Source organism: Toxotes jaculatrix, chromosome 16 (assembly GCF_017976425.1).
Source record: "Toxotes jaculatrix isolate fToxJac2 chromosome 16, fToxJac2.pri, whole genome shotgun sequence".
In the NCBI taxonomy this organism is placed as follows: domain Eukaryota; kingdom Metazoa; phylum Chordata; class Actinopteri; family Toxotidae; genus Toxotes; species Toxotes jaculatrix.
In genome coordinates, this window is record NC_054409.1 from 12638039 (window position 1) to 12652570 (window position 14532).

Here is a 14532-nt window from a genome sequence, read left to right on the forward strand (position 1 = left end):
AGCGACCTTTTCCTCGTCTCCTTTTAACATCTGGAATATGGGTCAAAGAGCTGAATGTTGCACAAACTTCATATGTGCTTAGAAGGAGTATGAGACTATCTGCTTTGGTAATAAAGGGATACAGGCTCATCCCTCACATAAATCTCCCTCACTAGACTCTGTTTGACTCATACTTATCTATTCCACAGTGGTAGCGCACAATTACCCCTTGAAAAATGCTGCATAAGGCATCAGTCCCCTGCCTTATCAAAGCCAGTGCAGCTGTACAGATAGATAAAGGGGCGAAAATAATAAAATAAGTGTCTCTTCACAGACTCTGGATTGGCCAGATGAACTGCTTGCTGAATTTTTGACCCATATGTCGAACAGTATCAAGGCAAGACACTCGCTGATTGGAGGAATGCCAAAAATCTGCTTTATTTTCTTCATCAGCTCATAAACTCATGATGAAGGTTCTAAGTTTGGTGCAGTCATACACCAAAAAAACTTGTCATGCATGAGCAGGAACACAGTGCATATGCTCCAGTTGTCTGTCCACCTTCCCTAAGCTGTACAGTTGACTTGATTTGAACTAATCTGCTGTAAAACTCGACTAACTTCAGACACTGTGGCTGAGTTTGACATTTATAAATTAATCCAATAATGGCTCACAGATTCCTTATTTGTGTGCACCTTTTTGATATTCATAGAACAGTTCTTCATTTCTGTAAAACACTGAAGATTAAAACTGATGTCTTTTCATCTGTATATTGTACCGAGAATTATATAAAAACATTATATTATTCATGGTCTTTGCTCAAAGATGATAAAATGATCGGTCTGTGAAAATGCGAGCACACCCCTAAAAAATAAAGGACGTTTTAAAGGATAATAAAGGATGTTAACCTAAAGGAGTTCTTCATAGTCATAGGGGATCCTTAAAAATAAAAGTCTTGGGCTTCAGAGAACAGTTAATTAAATGCGATAAAGAAGAGATAAACTACATCAGATCACACACTGCAAAAAAGAGTGTTGCTGCACTATTTTCTACTGAAACATTCTAGGATGTACCGTAGTGACTGGTATAAAAGCAAATGTTTTGTTTATGACAGCTGGTGGATAACAGCTGGTTATGGAATTCTTTTAAGAACTTGGTACAAAGCTGTCTTTGAACCAATGGGCTGGCTAAAGGTTTCTTGTAGCATTTAAAAACAATTGCTTCCTATCAAAGACCACTTTTTTAAAGAGTGTGAATAACACAGCAGGCAGGATATTGAAAAGAAACAAAACCTGCGGTGTGTAATGTGTAATGGTTTTCTTCTGGTTTTATAGTCATTATGTTTTAGGAATCACACGTCTGTTATCTTATAGGTTGATTTTAGCAGCCATGCCTGCGTTCACAATTTTTCGATACATTTCCCACTGAATTTTGTCATTGTGAGTAAAATCTTTATGTGTAAGAACTGTAACCTCCTGGTGGGTGAATACATGGTACCTCATACATTTTTTTTTATTCCAAGACTTTGTGCATGAAGAGGCTATGACTTGACCTGTGACTTGCCCTCAAGGAAAGTTCAAGTGGATGACTTGGACCTGTTTCAAATGACTCGTTACTTCACTTGGACCTGCTCTAAAATACTTAAAACAGCTCTGCAGTTATCTGTCAGTCCAGTGTGAAATCAATAAAGAATCTTTCAACCTGCCTTGAAGAACCCTTGCGCAAAGGAACATTTCTGGCAAATGTAAGACTGTTGTTGGCTTGTGCCAGTATGGCTGTACCTCGCTTTGACCTTTTCTCTGAAATGCTCAGCTCCCTCACTTAAAAGTGAAGAAAAACAGGAAGAAAAGTACAGTGAGGAATCTAAAATTACCAGCAGAACTAAAATGTCACTGTGGTACAGTACATGTATGGCACCTCAGCGGGGCAAGCACACCACTACGTGGCACCCAGCCTTCAGGTGCTGTTGCCTGGTGGGAGGCAAAGATCTCTCCCTTCACCATGAAGTTTTTCATCCTTCACACACATGAAGTTTTTCATCCTTCTCACACACACACATGCACCAGTGCATGTGTGTGTGTGAGAAGGTGAAAAAGTGTGTTGACTGTGTGTGACTGACTGTGAGAGTTTTGGTCTTGACAATAGTGATCAGCAGATGTATTGCAAGACAACACAGTGGTGATGTTGCCTGTCAAATGAACATAGAAGGATTTTAATGCTTGAATTTCTTAAATTTTTTTAAACTTATTTTTGATACAAGCTTGACTGTGCAAACCTTTTGGTCTTCGCAACAGCAAAAGGTTGCTATATCTAAAGCTTATCTCATTATAAAATATTTGTTACATAATTGGATAAAATGACCTTCGTAGAGTACCCATTTTCTTCCAATTCATTTCGCCTCATTAAAATTTTTGTTGCAAGTGTTTTGGTCCAAGACACACTCGTTATTTTTATTAAATTCAGCTGATCAGTGACTGAGTTTTGGCCTTTTTTTTAGCCCCATTCATAAAGAAAGTTCTTTTGTATCTCTCTACGCCAAACGTCTTTCTATATAACTGCATTAATTTTCCTCTATTTCATTATTTCATTGCTGTAAATTAGGAGACTTGCTGCAGACCTAGTGCAATACTAATATGACAAATGCTTCCTCTAGCAACCACTGCAAAACTGCTCTGGCAGGTTTTGGGTCATAGCTGAGTGATCATCATGTTTGCAAATTTACTTTAGTTATGTATTTGAATGGGTTTACTGCATATTAATTATTTAAATGCTACATATGTATAATAGTGCCAATGTCAATTTTGGTCATTATCAAACAAACAAAAACATAAAATGCTTCTTGTTAAGTTTATACAATTTTTATGATAAACTACAAGAAAACATCTTTGTGGAATTTATCATGTTGTAGTGTTTCTGATAAGTATTATACAATCTAATACAAGACGTCAATCAACAACTCTCAAGACATATTCTCAAACAAAATTCAACTCATTATATTTGTCTGGTGTTCATGCTGTGTCCATTGCTGTAGTTGCCAGAGGAGACAAGGAAGTTAAGCAGATTTAACAGAAACCAATCAAGCCCAGTTTTCCACTCTGTCAAACACTCTTCGGATAAAGCACTAAAATCTGAATGAATACACACTTATATTCTTGAGGATGGTTGGTAGTGTGAGTGGGAAGGATGGACAAGTTTGCAAGCATTGGTTTTCCAGACTAAAAAAATATATATCTATTAAGACTGGGTTTGTTTAGGGTCCTCTGCAGACAATTTGTGGGAAAAACCTTCACAGCACACAAAACACTGGCCTTCCTCTATTTTCCTGGAGAGTGAAAAATGGACCAACCAGTTTGCTGGTTAACCACCATGTCATCTGCTGTCTGTGGCCAATTAGCGAGGATCTCTCAAATTAGTGCCACTTTGACCCAGGTGGCATCGATCTCCCATTATTTGGAGATAAATGATAATCAGTTCTAATTTAACAAAAATATTAATCAATTTTACTCTCTCAGGGGGCCATAATCAAAACACACTTACTGTTAGTAAAGTTGATAAACAAGTAAACCCTTCTTAAGCCCTTCTTTGGAGCTGATTAACATTTCAGCAGAAAAAAATTAATCCAGAAAGACATTTTTAAAGGGGAGGAGCACTCCTTCTTCTAAAAGGGTCAGGCAGATCAGGGAATTAAAGTCCCCTTACAGAAAAGCCTGCGTGAGCAGAAAAACTGAACACTAGAGAAAAAGCATTTCTATGGGAGGACTCACGGCTTGATTAAGAGCTGAATTTAATTACTGCAACAGGAAGCAAATTTAGGGCTGTTAGTGGCAGAATCGAGTTCAGGTTTTGTTTACTGCTGGATGAAGTGTACATAAAACAATGATATTTTAACTTGCCAAATATATTACCAACAATACTAAGTCAAAAGAGTGTGGGAAAATAATGCAGAAAAAAAAACATCAGCTGCAAACTGTGTTTGTGTCAGCTGTTTTGTTTGTCAGGAGGGAGGGAAAATTCAGCATTCTCATGGCCTGAGGCTTGAAGCAGCTCTTTACTTTGTTGGTGTGTTTCCTAATATTCTTGTAGACTTTTCCTGATGGTAGAGGGGCGAATTGACTATTGTTGTAGTGAGAGGTCTGAACTGCCCTCTGTAGAAGCTCCAGGTCAACAAAGCACTTGGGATGTTTTTGATGGTGTATGAAAGGTGGTGAGGGCAGGAGAGCACTGCCTTTTCATAGAATGAATAGTAGTTGGTGAGCATTATTTACTACTATCAATCAGTTCATCTATGAGAGAGACCAAAAGCAGTCACTGACAGTCAGCTTGACTTCCTCTTTTCTGTTTGTCTTTATGTTAACTTCCTTTTTACTCAAAATAAACTTATTTTAAGTAACAACTCCTTTGTCCAGCTTTGAGCTGGGTTGAGGTTAAATGGTGTCTTGTCGGGATTTGAACCTGAGACCTCTTGCATCCTCAGTACCTTTTGGTATTCTGTAGTGACTGATAAACTTAGTTTTACTGACACTGGCGCAGAGATTGCTGTCAAAGAGCTGGTAAAACAACAATGAATGGGTTGGTTTTATCTCACCCCAGTGCTGTTTTGCACTATTTACCAGTCTTAACCAAAATCAGGACATCAGTCTGTTCTGGATGCTGCAGCAAAACTTTAAATGGGAGTGAAGAGAAGGGACCATTTTGCACCTTTTAAGTGTCTTTTCAGCGGTTACCTGTTTGTCTCCTAAATGATTTTGACATTTTATTGATTACATTAAGGTTCTTCATGGCCTTAAAATGGCTATCTTTCTGAACATTTAATCCCTTATAAGCTGTACTCTGCCTGGGGTCATGAGGCAGGAATCTACTAATAATTTCGGTACCTTGGTTTAACTGTGCACTGGGTCACTGTGCACTGCCATCTCAACAGCAGTAGCAGACACCCTGAGGATATCAGCCGATCAACTGTTATGTTTGTTGGGTTTATCAGCAATGCTGCTGTGACGCTAAACTCGGTACAGTAAATAGAGGTGAAAGTTTGGGGGCAGTAAACATAATTTTTTTCCATCTTATCAGTGTACCCCAAATGAAGGATGCTGAAGAGAAGGACTGGGGAGGTGAGGGGTTGATTCTGTTGTCAATACTTGAACTCCGGCAAACACAGGTGTCCATCACGATGAAGACGATCAAGAAAACTGAGCCTAAAAAAAAAAACAAAAACAAAAAAACAAAGGGAGTAAAAGCCACAAGAAAATCATAACTGAAACTTTATTGACACTTTGGATTAGAAAGTAGTTCTGCATTAAATTCATTACAGTACAAACCAGGAACAGAAATAGAAGGCCACAAACTAGAGCTGAGGGACAGAGTAAAAAATTAAAACAGCTTCTCAGGTAGATGGGTGAGGTGCTGGAGAGAAAAGAAAAAAGACAGCTGGGGGAGGAAATAAGTGGGAAAACAACAGCCGAGAACAGCAGATGAGGGAGGAGTGAAATGAAATTATCAAAACAACGCAACCCTTCATAGAAGGAGAGAATACAGACCTCCAGCAGCTTTAGGTAATGCTGCAAAGAATGACTGTCAACATGTGGGGGAAAAGTACAGTGTCTTAAAACAGGATGCAAAATAACATGGATTACTTCCACGTTTAAATCTCCCTGCACCAAAATGTGTCAACTGCCGACGTGCTCTCCCAGCTGATGAAGCGTTTTCTCAGGTGCCATGTGAAACCAGTTATTTTTCAGTGTAACGAGTGCCTTTACCTCACTCTGACAATGTCGCAGAAGACGTAACGTAGCCAAACTGAATCTGTTGATGCTCAAATCACGATGAAGAAATAAATCAAGGAAAACACAGGGAAACAGATCCAGACTGGATAGATCTCCAGGAAATCGGAGAATGCCGCTCGCCTATTGGCCGAGGTTGTCGAGACTGACAGAAAGCCATACCCTCTTTAGGAATTGGGAGGTTGGAAGGTCTTGGAGGTGGCAAGCATGGCTCGCACTTTGGCCATCAGATCCTGAAAACAGGACAGAGAGATGAGTTTAATGTATGACACATCTCTAGACATTCTACTGCCAATGGATAATTGAGAATGAACTTAAAACATAACGTAGCACATTTGGATCCATGCATCATGGGTATGAGGAACGTGGGTGTATGAACTGACAAGACTGACAAGTTGTTATCCACCTGAGGGTATGACAATACCACTGACTGGGCTATAACAGCGGCTGCCAACATGATGAGGGCCTGAGGGATATTTACATCAGACTGTGTGTGTTGCTGAAGCCAGCAGTGACTCTAAATCCTGCCCAACCTGATGATGATTCCCTATGTTTTGGTTTAGCTTAAACCCATCTATTGATTCCTCTCCAACATAAATGAAGAGCTGCTACGAAAAAGTCCAGTTTATCTAGAATCAACAACACAGTGCACAGAAATTAATGAGGGAAAAGCAGTGAGCGGGTGATCTTATTTTGAAATACCTGATAAATGGGATGAAATTGATCTGATAATACTCTGCTATCCTCTTATTCCCAGTGTATTACAGCTCCTCAATTAAGAAACATTTCCGTTATTAAATCAAATCATCCATGTAGTGTCAAAGAGCTGTTAGTACTGCTGCTCTGACTAGGAATCAAGTTTCCAGTCTGCAGTTCTGTTCAGCCACTAGATGCTTTTAGTTTGTTGTTTTGTTTTGGATGCTGTTGTGCTTTCCCCTGTCTCTATGGTTAAAACACAGACCACCACCTTTAAATACGTGACATATCTTAAGTACAGAATGATTACCATTAACAACACAAATTACCTCTTCCCCAAAATTCTTGTATCTACAGGCAGCTAATCCTCAATTTCAGTAGCCGACCTGCTCGGTGGCCAACAGAAAAAGTAATATGTAAATAAGTCAACGATAGGAAAAAGTGTCATTTGTAGAAAAGCACAGTTAGAAAAATGATTAGAGCTCAGCAAAGAAATACTAGGGAGTGTGGATTAAGGGGATTTCAAAATGCAATTTATAGTTTTCTCTTTCCTTTCCCTCCCTCTTCAGGTGGAAATGTAAATTCTTTTGACCAGGGGGCAAATGCTTGCATCACAGAATGGGAGGTGTTAATTTGCATCGCCGGAGTGATTCATACACGCATGGACAAATATCCACCCTTGAGCTCTCCTGACAGATGAGACAAATTAATAGCTGTAATCGCAGAGGGAAGGAACTGTCATATCAAATCACTCAAAAGGTTGTTTCTCTCTAAACCCTGGTGTATCTGAACACACACACACACACAAACACACGAGGAAGCGTTCCCAAAATGTGACAAACAATGCTCCAAATTATTATCAACTGAGTGGAAAGTAGCTCAAATACAGCAAAATTCTTGTCAGCTTCAAGTGTCTTGACAAATCAAAGTACAGCAAAAATCATATCACATTAATAGATCATCACATGTTAAATTACAGCTGTCACACATGGGGTTGCCAACTCTGGTTACATAATAATACTCAATAGGATGGAGCCCATTTACAATAGAGAATTCCTATAAAGAATAAATAGGATGTTAACCTAATTATTCTCTATATCGTTCTATGTTCTATAAAACATAAATAAAGATTATATTTGAAAACAACCCGCCGCTGACTGCTCCGAATACTCCACACAGATGTGTTACACAGCAAGTCAGCTGTGGCATATTTAAATCTGATGTAGTGCATTTTACCCGCAGAGGTCGTGTAATTGGAATGTTTACTTACTATGTCATTAATTCAAGGGAACACTCAAATTACAGACCCTGTCTCAGAAATGAATAGACCTCACTGAAGAGCTGGAGGTGAAAGACAACAAGCAGTCAAACCTGATTCTTCTCTGCAGTTTCACCTTTTGCAACTTTTGTGTTTTTACATCTGCGATGGTGTCACTCAAGAGATGATTCGCTGGATTTCACAATTTAAAAAAAAAAAAAAAAGATGTAGAAATCTCCCAGCCATTCTTTAAAAGATTTTAATGAAATCACTCCCTGTGTTGATACGATTTATGGCCAGCATGTATTCACATCCTGTAAATATCTTTCTGTACAACAGTTTTCATTGTTAGTGACAGAGCCCATTCCAAGATTCAAATTATCCACCTACCGACAGGGTATTCACTGGATACAATTCATGCATGTAATCCAGCATTATGGTTTGTAATTTTTTTTTATTTCACTGACATCGGCTTCACTGTTTACTCCGCTAAACATGTATCAGAGCTGTAATGAAGTTACTGCACCCAGTTTGCATCACTGGCAAAGCACAGGGTGGCTTTTATTGTGAAGCAGTCACAGGAAACGCAGTGTACCTGTCGCCGGCCTTCGGCCATTTTTCTAACAGCGCATCAATTTTAAGTTAATCAGGGACTAATGGGTGAAGAAGGAGTAGCCACAGTGAGACGTAAGAGCTGCAACATGAAATCATATTGTGATCACTTACATGGTCAAACAAAGCTACACTGTGTGGGAAAGACTTATCTCTCCACAAGAAAAAAAAAAACACTTTACACATTGTTGTGGGAAAACTTCAGTAAAAAGGAAGGACTTATCATGGAAACCCAGGCACCAGTAATGGCCTGAGAAGGAAACACAATTAACCTCATGAGTAATTTGCTCAGTTTCTACCCTACCTCTAACACTTAGAGGACTTAAGTAGTCTTAGTCCAGGCTAAAATTACAGAAGTTTTAAAATCCTAACCAGTTTGAAAGCAAGTTGCATCAAACACTTGGGAAGAAATTTCACAGATTTGCTACTAATTGCAAATATACCCACACAGCAATGTGAAACAATTACACCATTATATACTGTCTGGAACATCCCGAGTGAGCTATGCAACACCTTGAGCTTTCTATCCACTTAACACACACGCATGTGTTCACACGCTTGCTTCCTTTACTGTTCTTTTTTTAGACCCATTGCAAGTCGAAACAAAGTGTGTATCAAACAGAGTAAAACACATCAAACATGTAACACAGAGGGAGAGGGGGGCAGAAGACAGAGGAACAAAGGCAAACATTAGGAAAATGAGAGACGGGATGAGGCAAATAGCAACCAGGCACCCTCAGCAAAGAAGAGACCATTAGGCAGATGAGGATGTGCTGAATTATTCAAGATGTGTTTGTAAAACATCACAGATGGGGTATAAGTAGTTAGTGCTTGTGAATCTGTGCATGTTGCAACAGCAGCGAACAGCTTGTTTTCATGAGCCAGCTTATGTTGGTGCGTTGAGATGAAGGCAGGAGAAGAGCTCGTGTTTGTTTGTATGAGATAATGAGAAAGAGAAAGAAAAGATGTTTTTTTTTTTTTTTTTGGTTGATGAAAGAGAAGCATCGAGAGATGCGTGGTTTTGTATCTGTGGTGCATCCAGTCAGTAAACACTGGAAACCCATTCGGAGACACACTGTCACTCTCACTCTCTCACACAACACACACTGGCACATGACCAGAAGAGAGAATACGATCCAAATTCTGTGTATCACACCAAAGGTTGTACCAATCTTCACAGAACAGCTAGTGCTGCCTCTCCATTCACAGTCTGTTGACCTCCATTAGCTCACATCTCAATGCTTTTTAGACTGTGGTGTGCACGGCAGCCTCTTTACATTCAGTGTAACACCTGTTTTATTGTAGGTATAACTGCACCCACACTACATGTAAATAATTTACTTAAAAGATAATACTTACATTTACTGTGTATACCTACATACTTGGCCCTACACTCCTGTTTAATACATGTAGTTGCACACTGGTTGCGTGAGAATCAATACATACAAATATTGCATCACTTCATGCAATGTAGTGACAAGTAGAAATGAAACTATGGATATTTCAGAATTGTTGAAATATTAACGTTGATTGAAACTGAAAATGCAAAGAAACAGACAATTTGAGACACAGCTGCAGAAATGTCTTTCATCTTAGAGTTAATTTAAGGCTTTTGCAAAAATCAGTGTATTTCATCTTGAAATTTGTTTCTCCATGTTTCCACAGCAGCCAAAATTCAGTATATGTATATCACAGTATTACTGATGGCAAGTTAGACAAACAGAAATAATAAAAAACAACAAACTGAACAGTGTGTGATTTTTTTTCCCTAATAATGACTGACCGAACTGAATGTTGGCTTGCAGCTCACATTAGTATTGATAGTCTTTGGAGCCTTTTTGCTCATTTAACAACAGGCGACTCCTTTAAAGAAAAATAAAGCCAAGGAGTTCTTATGAATCTAGAGATCTTTGCAGTTTTTTTTCTTCTCCTTTCAATCCATTTGGTTTATAGCTTTTCAGCAATCATGCAGCATTTCCTTCCTGAACCGGTACGTGTGCATGCATTTGATTGTGGTGCATTTGTGAAAGCAGCAATAAATTGGACATTGCGATTATAACCGGGGTGGAGCAGAGAGAATGTGTTCCGGGGTCAGGATTTATTGGCGAGGTGTGTGTGAGGTTAAACTGAGACTAATGAGTGTGTGCCACTAATTCAGATACAGTATTCCTTTTATTGTGAGCTCTAAACACTTGAATGGGGAACACAGTGTTCCATGGTTAAACAAAACACACACAGTCCACCACTTAGATACACTTAACTTGCCACATGCAACCCCAGTCATTATATTACAATTCACTATGTGGCCAAAAGTATGTGGACACACATATACTTTTTGTGTGTGTTTTAGTCTGGGGATATTTTTCATGGTTTGGACCAGACCCCTTAGATCCAATTAAGGGAAAACCCTAATGCTACAACACACAGTGATACTGTGTGCTTCCTACCCGATGCCAATAGTTTGTTTCTTACTAGCATTTTCATTTGAAGAAATTCTAGCAGCCACTGTCTTGTGTAGAAAAGTACAGGATGGCTACCTTGTTCCAAGTCTGTTCCACCTCAACAAGACTGACTGTCAGAAATAATACAAAAAGCCTCTTATGCAAGTGTTACATTGAATTACTGTTAAATGCAGGTGCACAGCAGGACACTGATGTGACAAGTATAATGCATGGGGCATTGTCAATCTGACAGATGGTATAGACAACTTTCAGAAAGTGGTTGCAAGCATAGTCTAGGGTATGATGGCATCTGCGGGTAGAAGCGTTTAGGGGAAATATTTAACTCTGTTGCTGCTAAATGCTTCACTATGTTCACCAGCCAGTCGCTAATTATGGCTGTCTGCTGTTGGTTGATGAGCAGGTAGTGTTTTTATAGTTTTTTTTTTTTTTTGCTGAAAGCAGCTGCCGGCTGTGGCCAAAACCAAATATGAGAACAATGGAACAATGACAATGAATCAAAACTTGTGAAGTTACTATCTGGTCAACAAAACAATGAGTTGAATTTTGCTATAAAGCTCAGTAAAGTTGAGGAGAGTCCCAGATTAAGGTAACGATTCTCTTTAGGTTCATCACAACAAGTGACCCCTTTTACATTGTCATTTGATATTTGATAAACTGATTTTTTTTTATTATACAAATATCAGTTATAGACACTTTAAGGTCTGAAAACAGTCTGACTGAAACCTAAAAAAAACCTTTTCAAACTGGTCAACATTTGCTGATTTGTCAACTAAATATAAATAAACTGATGTGACTAACCTTCTGTGAAGAGGAGGGGTTGACCTTATAAATTTTAATGTTTGAACAAAGATCTAATTAAAACTAACCTGAACCAGAAGCAGTAACTCCCCTTCTTGTCTGAATTTGCTGGAGTTTACATAAGCTCTGCATCCTTCCACAGCAGAGAGGTGAAATCACAAGAGATAGCTTTTGTAGTCAGGGGCAAGTACGTCACGGCCTTCACTTTCGCCTGCGGCCCAACTGGCATCAAACAATATTTAGCTTCTCTCCTCCAAAATTTTTGGCTATGTTCCCAGAAAGAACGCAGAGGGTGGAAGTGCAATTTCAGCCAGGATGAGCTGCTGCAGTTGTTTGCATGCAAACTTTTGTTAGTGTGTCAGAATAGCAGAATATGGCTAATATAGCACTGACATCACATGTAACCCTGCAGTGGAAGACAAAACACCAGGAATCCCTTCAATAATGCTATTCAACACAGCACCGCCAGAGCTACAACCTATCACAGAGACTTTTGACAAAACAATTGTAACTCCAGGTCGACTTGCTCGCTTGTTCTGAAGCTTTTGACCTAATAACACAACCTCCATCAGACTGTTCTCCCAGCTACTGTTTCTAAGGTCAAGAGTGAAACATCAAGCTCAACTTTTAAGTTCATATCAATGGCAAGTACAAGAGGTGCGCGAAATCATGGAAAGTTGGAGGAGCTACAGTTCTGTGGCAAGAGAGCAAAATGCAATCTGCTGATGAGGACAGTGTGAGATTTGAATAGCTCTAAAACAAGCGGGTAAGTAAGTAAGTGGACCCTGAGGCGAGGTCATTTTTGTCAACAAGTTCAATGATGAACAATCGAGCTAAAACTCACAGAGGCAGTTTTTCTGCAGTTGTGACGTATTAGATTGTGTTATACTCATACTGAATACAGAATGTGACTTTATACACACACAAGTGGACACACACACACACTATGTTACAAAGAAACACACCCAAATGAATGTGTGCACATCCAACCACTCTGTGTGAGGCATTCAAAGAAAATGATTCTGACACACACACACATATATACACACTCACACAGACACTTCAATGACTTCCGCCTGTGCAGCAGAAAATGACTTCAGGTAACAAGTTAGCTGATGCAGATGAGAAATGTACACAGCTACATCAATTCACTGAGATCTAAGAATCACACTTGCATCTGAAGTTAAGACAGAAGCTTTTTTGGTTCTGACAAACTATGTGTGATAACATATAATATACAGAAGTATTGTACAAATGTACAGTAGATAAAGGCAGAATATGTAGTTGGAATAAAAAAATAATTCAAGTAACATTTCTCAAGAAAAGTTACTTAAGAAGGCTATATTTAACTAGGCTATATTTTTGTGTGAGAAAATGAACAGCACTTTCCGTCCTTCCCATTTGCATGGTGGAAACAGAACACCACTCAGCGCTCGCACTGAGTAGGCTGTAAAGTTCAGCAGAGGACGTATCTGAGATAAAAGCAAAGAACAATACCTGAGTTATTTTGGACTGAACAGAGGATACTATGGATGAGGACACTGCCTTGTCTTTCTCCTGAGAACCACCCCTGTGGAGAGAAGAAAGAGGTGCGGGGGGGCAAAAAAGAAGACAGAGAGAAAGGCAGAAAACCAATCATGTTAACAGGAGAGCATATACAATATTCATGATATCTTCTGAAATGTTGAAAGTTGGACAGTTGTATTGAGAGCAGAAGAAGACAGAGGCGAGGGAACAAACACAGAGGTAAGAGAGAAATGAGACCTGTAAAAACTAAAATACCCAAACCAAACCAAAACTACCACGTCGACACTGTCAAATGCAGCCAAGTGTATAATTATGCAGACAAACAGCAAAAGTGCCAAAATCGCAGGCCGCAAATTCAACTTCATAACTCTGTCCAAAGCTTTTAATCTCTCTTTCTTCTAACATTTCATAATTTATCAAGGAGGATTTTTAAAATAGAAAAAGGCATATGCATCAAGTTGATTGAACACAGGTCACAAGAAACTCCAGAACAAACTGCTGCTGAGTTTTCAGGTTTTCAGTCCAAAGGGGAAATGTGTGCCTGTGTATGACAGTCGGTCTTGGGTATTACACCTCTTCACATATGTAATTTGGAATTATTAGGGTATGCAGCTCTACCTTCATCCCTAGCAGAAAATAAACAGCAAAGCCCAAACTGACACAAACCAGCTCCATCCATTTACACAGAGTTTATTGGTAATCTGCCTACGCGGGCGATGTAGAACTTCTGATAAGAAAATAAATTGACAAACAAGTTAATCTCCTCCAGGAATGATTCTGCTTATGTGGCTGCTCTAATAACTCCAAATCTCTGAAAAGACAGAGCAATTACTTCACACGAGCAACAAAAAGCCTAAAAAAACCCTTCTCTGTTAAAAACAAAAGCTTTCTCACCTATAACAGGAGGCATCGGCATGCTGTGCTAATGGTGAGGCATTTAAAAACAATGTGTTTCAAGGCATGAAACTGTGGGTTATGAAATACAGTAGTTACATTATAAGCAAACAGCCTGTCCCTACACAAAAAGTCTCTTGTAAAAGAAAAGCAACAAAAATAGTGAAATCACATTACATTTTTAGGGCAAACAGGAGAGTTGTTTCAAGGTTATGCTCGGTTACACAAACGATAATGTATTGATATTGATTTACAACGTGGATGGAACGGCCTCCAACTCTAACGCCTGTATATAGAAACTTCTGTACAGAATCATGGATGTATAGAGGCTGGTTTCAGAATATAATTAATAATAAGCATAAATAAAAACTTAGTAAAACCTTTTGCAGTTTCTTTCACATTGTGTCCTTTTATTCATGATCTTTCCAGAGTTATCTCCCTCATATGGAAAGTGAAAGCTCATACACATGACCTCTGCAATTTGATGTAAAATAACTGGGAATGGTGGAGAAAACTAGTCCCATGTTGGAA

The 14532-nt window shown here is 39.0% G+C and overlaps 1 protein-coding gene across 4 annotated transcripts in view; it reads right to left on the reverse strand.

Annotated features, from left to right (window-relative positions):
- Positions 1–5222: 5222 nt before the first annotated feature.
- The window catches only part of LOC121195327 (splicing factor SWAP), a 53462-nt gene continuing 44152 nt past the window's right edge, over positions 5223–14532 (reverse strand). For all 4 annotated transcript variants that reach the window (XM_041058738.1, XM_041058737.1, XM_041058739.1 and 1 more), the window contains 2 exons: positions 13078–13150; positions 5223–5987 (listed from right to left, as the gene is read on the reverse strand). In XM_041058738.1, the coding sequence (XP_040914672.1) occupies positions 5922–5987; positions 13078–13150 (139 nt within the window). In that variant the 3' untranslated portion in view covers positions 5223–5921. The remainder of the gene's footprint in view (positions 5988–13077; positions 13151–14532) is intronic.